Source organism: Diachasma alloeum, unplaced genomic scaffold (genome assembly GCF_001412515.2).
Source record: "Diachasma alloeum isolate Michigan unplaced genomic scaffold, Dall2.0 Dall_scaffold_00213, whole genome shotgun sequence".
Classification (NCBI taxonomy): Eukaryota; Metazoa; Arthropoda; class Insecta; order Hymenoptera; family Braconidae; genus Diachasma; species Diachasma alloeum.
The window spans coordinates 63,488-67,250 of record NW_021680378.1 but is presented as its reverse complement, the minus strand read 5'-3'; the positions used below and the strand labels follow the sequence as shown (position 1 = coordinate 67,250).

General features: G+C 40.4%; 1 protein-coding gene across 3 annotated transcripts in view; it reads left to right on the top strand.

Annotated features, from left to right (window-relative positions):
- The first annotated feature begins 889 nt into the window (after positions 1-889).
- LOC107037134 overlaps positions 890-3,763 on the top strand; it is an 11,178-nt gene continuing 8,304 nt past the window's right edge. For 2 of the 3 annotated variants that reach the window (XM_015255520.1, XM_015255518.1), the window contains exons 1-2: positions 890-2,515; positions 2,756-2,776. In XM_015255520.1, coding sequence (XP_015111006.1) covers positions 1,407-2,515; positions 2,756-2,776 — 1,130 coding nt within the window. In that variant the 5' untranslated portion in view covers positions 890-1,406. The remainder of the gene's footprint in view (positions 2,516-2,755; positions 2,777-3,763) is intronic. The other variant, XM_015255519.1, reaches the window with a different exon arrangement.

Below are 3,763 nucleotides of genomic sequence, written 5' to 3'. Positions count from 1 at the left end.
CCCGTCACTTCGCGGAGGCAGCCCTGCCATGTACCACTCTGCGTTGTAGGTTTTATTGAAACGATACATTATGATTCATAAGATTACATCTGAACACACTCGTCTAGACGATTCTCTCGAGGGGGTAGATGGAGAAGGGACGGATTGGTGGAGGTTATAAGAATGAGGATATGTTCGGCTTCGACATATCGATGTTGAAGTTCCGTCTGCCTACATCGATGAAAAATTTTATTCGATATTGGGAAGAGAAGTTTGGGATAGGAGTTTGATCGTTTGTAGATTTTTTTTGAAAGTTTTCCAAGAGTATCCAACATTGGAGAAAAAAATTGAGATTTTTTGAAAATAAAATGTTTTAAAGTTTAAAATTAAAAAATTGAATTTATGGGGAAAAAATTGACAGATTTGTCAACGTTAGTCAGTGAGTGGATTAAGGTACTGGGGACACGTGGGTCGTGGGTTCAAATTCATGTGCCGAAAATTTTTCAATTCATGTCATTGTTTAAAAAAAAATAGACAAATTTTAGTGTTAATGAAAAAATATTAAAAGCTTCATATGAAAAATTGTAGAGCCTGGGAACCTGAGGGTAACGGATTCAAATGCACGTGCAATAAATATTTCAATTCGTGCCATTGTTTAATAATAAAATTGACAGAATTTCCTAAAAAGAAAAAAAACATCGATACCTTCATAGAAAAAAATAAACGCTTAATTCCAAAAAATTGTACAGCCCCAACCGAAGGGTCACGGGTTCAAATCCACGCGCCAGAAATATTTAAATTCATCTCATCGTTAAATAAAAAATTGCCACATTTTCCTGCGAAAAAAACGAAAATATTGCAAGCGTCATAAAAAATTTTCAATATCCGAATAAGGAATTGCAAAGAAAGACAAAAAATCGTTAAAAAAACAATTACAAAACAATTGTCCAAAGAAGGAAGTAAAAGTGGAATATCCGGATGCTGACATAAAGTAAAAATTTTTCATCTATCCCCACATATAATACAACACTGGGTATTAGACGGGTCTCCCGCGGTGTGTACTTCTCCTCGCGTTTCTCTGGTGTCTCTCCAGAATCACCGAGTAGACGGAATTATGCTTTCGTGCTGGCGCACCGGCCGACTCAGTTGAGACTTACGGCTCGCACCGTCAACACACCTCTCTGTTATAAAGTATTCACGAGTACCTAGATCAATCATCACCACGAGTCGTCCACCCGAATTTCCTTCAACCGATAACCCCCAAAACGAGGGAAGAGCCATTTCTCCAGACGGGGAATCCCCGATTTTTTGTGAATTTCGGCGCGACTTGATGACAAAAGATGACCTGAGACGTTTGAATCAAAGAAACTAAGGAATAAACTCCCGCGAACTATAACTATCGACCCAAGTGTTAAAAATCAATAAAAATGTTTTGTAACCGTGTAATTCTACCGCTGTTGCTGATCACCACGTGTGTCCGGTGTCACCCAACACCCCCAGGCGATATCCAGCAGCACCTCCTAAAGACAACGAGCCGTCTCCGAAGGAATTCCAACGAGCCCGAAGAGCAAGTGCTCCCTTTCAGCCCCCGAAGACTCGAAAAAATGCTGGAAAAAGCAATCCTCAAGATAATAACCGGTGATTTAACCAACTCCAACATGCATCTCCTGAAGAGTCTCAACTACAGCCTAGAAGAAGTGCTGGCAATTCGTGAACGAGAGTTGAATAAAAAATTACCGCAAGATCCTCAGCCCGTGGTGATGGAAAAACCGGCTGGCAAGGAGATCCTAGTGGTGAAAGGAGTGGACAAAAAATCAGCCGAGATGATGGACTACGAGGCGTACAACAGAAAAGCTGTCGAGGATTACGAGAACATCGGTAATAAGATGGAGTATGCAACACCGTTGGATTACGATTATACGATAACACGGGAGAGGAGAATCGAGGACAATTCTAACGGTGGGTTTCATGCTAATTTTGATCGGGTCATGGAGCCCCACGTGGTCTTCAAAATTCGGTACGATGACGCCGACATTGACTCGAATTCGTTTGAGCAGAGCACTGATTTCATCGAGGGAATGAAGATTTTGGGAAAGGCTTCTCCTGGTGCTGCGGCACCTGGAGGAGCTCCTTCGGGGCATCGTGCAGGGAATCCTTCAAATACAGCGACTGCTTCTGATGTCGATCCCTCGGCGATCCCGGAAGCAACGGAATCAACAACTGAAGATATCGGACTCAACGTCAGCGGTGACAACGAGGTTGATGGCAGGCCCTCGTCAACCAAGAGGATCAGCGAGTTCGAGGGCTTGGAGTGGGTCGAGGATGATGTTTATCGAGTAATACCAGAAGCCCTCAATTACGAGCTCAATAATTATGAGGAGGAGAATGAGACGATGGAGGCGGAGTATCAGTCTGGGAATTCGTCGATCGAGGAGATGACCAATGACTTTGAGTATCAGGAGGATTCCTGGATGGAGAATGGAACCGCCAGAAATCTCACGGATTATCAGCAGCTGGCTGCGGCACATCGAAGAGAGTGAGTTATTTTTTGTTATTTACTTTGGTTTATCGAACTGATGTTGAAGTTTTTGGTAATTTCAATTGGCAATTGATTCGTGGGGAGAGGAATGTCTCTTTAGGTCTCATTTTTTCGTGAATTCTTGTCGAGATGATGTCATTTTTAAATTGATGGGGAAAATTGATGTTTTTTGGGGGATTGTATTCAGTCTGGATGGATGTATTGAAATGATTATTTTCTTTTTTTTGGGGATGGTAGGAGGAATCAATCCGTCGACAGGTAAGCTTTGCGGGCGATCGGGTAAGGGCTTTTGCTTGACTTTCCGAGTGATTTTGTGGTGTTTAAGTCAGTTATCAACTACTTGACCAGGAAAAAATTTGTTTTATTTTTCATATCCTTTGATTGTTTTTGCTGTGAACACTTTTCTACTTTTTTTCATGAAATTCTCTGTGAAATTCTTCGGTTCATGAGGAAAAAGGGAAAAACGGTTCAGATTGATTTGACTACTGATCAGTTTTCAATGAATATCTCGGAGTGCAAGGCAGATACCGAAATTTTTGTCAAAATATTTTTTGCGGAGCGAATTGAGAGCTACAAAAAAGGTTCTAACAAAAATTTCGCTATCTCCCTTGGATTCTGAGATATTCCTTATAAAACTCAGCTAGAGGTAAGTCCAACTAAAATCGTTTTGCCGCTTCAATTCATCGGAAAAATTTATAATTTCTAAAAATGTGAAAAATCCTCATTTTCCTCATCTTCACCTTCAATTCCAACATTTATTTATCTTTCAACCGTTCGCAACGCTTCCCTCAACCATCAACAAACGAATCACTCCCACCAGATTCCCCATTGTTTATATTCCGTCTTCCAAAAACATACTGAAACACATATCGACCTCCTGGCGTGACTGAAAACGTTGAACCTTGAAAAAATATGGTAAAAATATCCAGAGGCGAATCTTACACGCGCACATCATCAATACCCCCCAGCCTCTCTAAGTTATCGTCCAATTAATTTCCAACTTTTCTCAAAATTGCATGTTTTCAAAAAAAAATCAACTTCTATTTTTTTTCATTTTTCAATTTTTTTCTCTTTTCTAGTTCTTTTCATAAAAATTTCATCACCCCCCTTCCCCCTCAACCCCACTGGCCCCCCTTACACCGCAGTGAACCATGAACTTCCAATTCATTTCAAACTTTTTCAAAAATGTCGCGTTTAAAAAAAAATCCACATTTTGATTTTTTTTCTGTTCATTTTTTTTTTTTT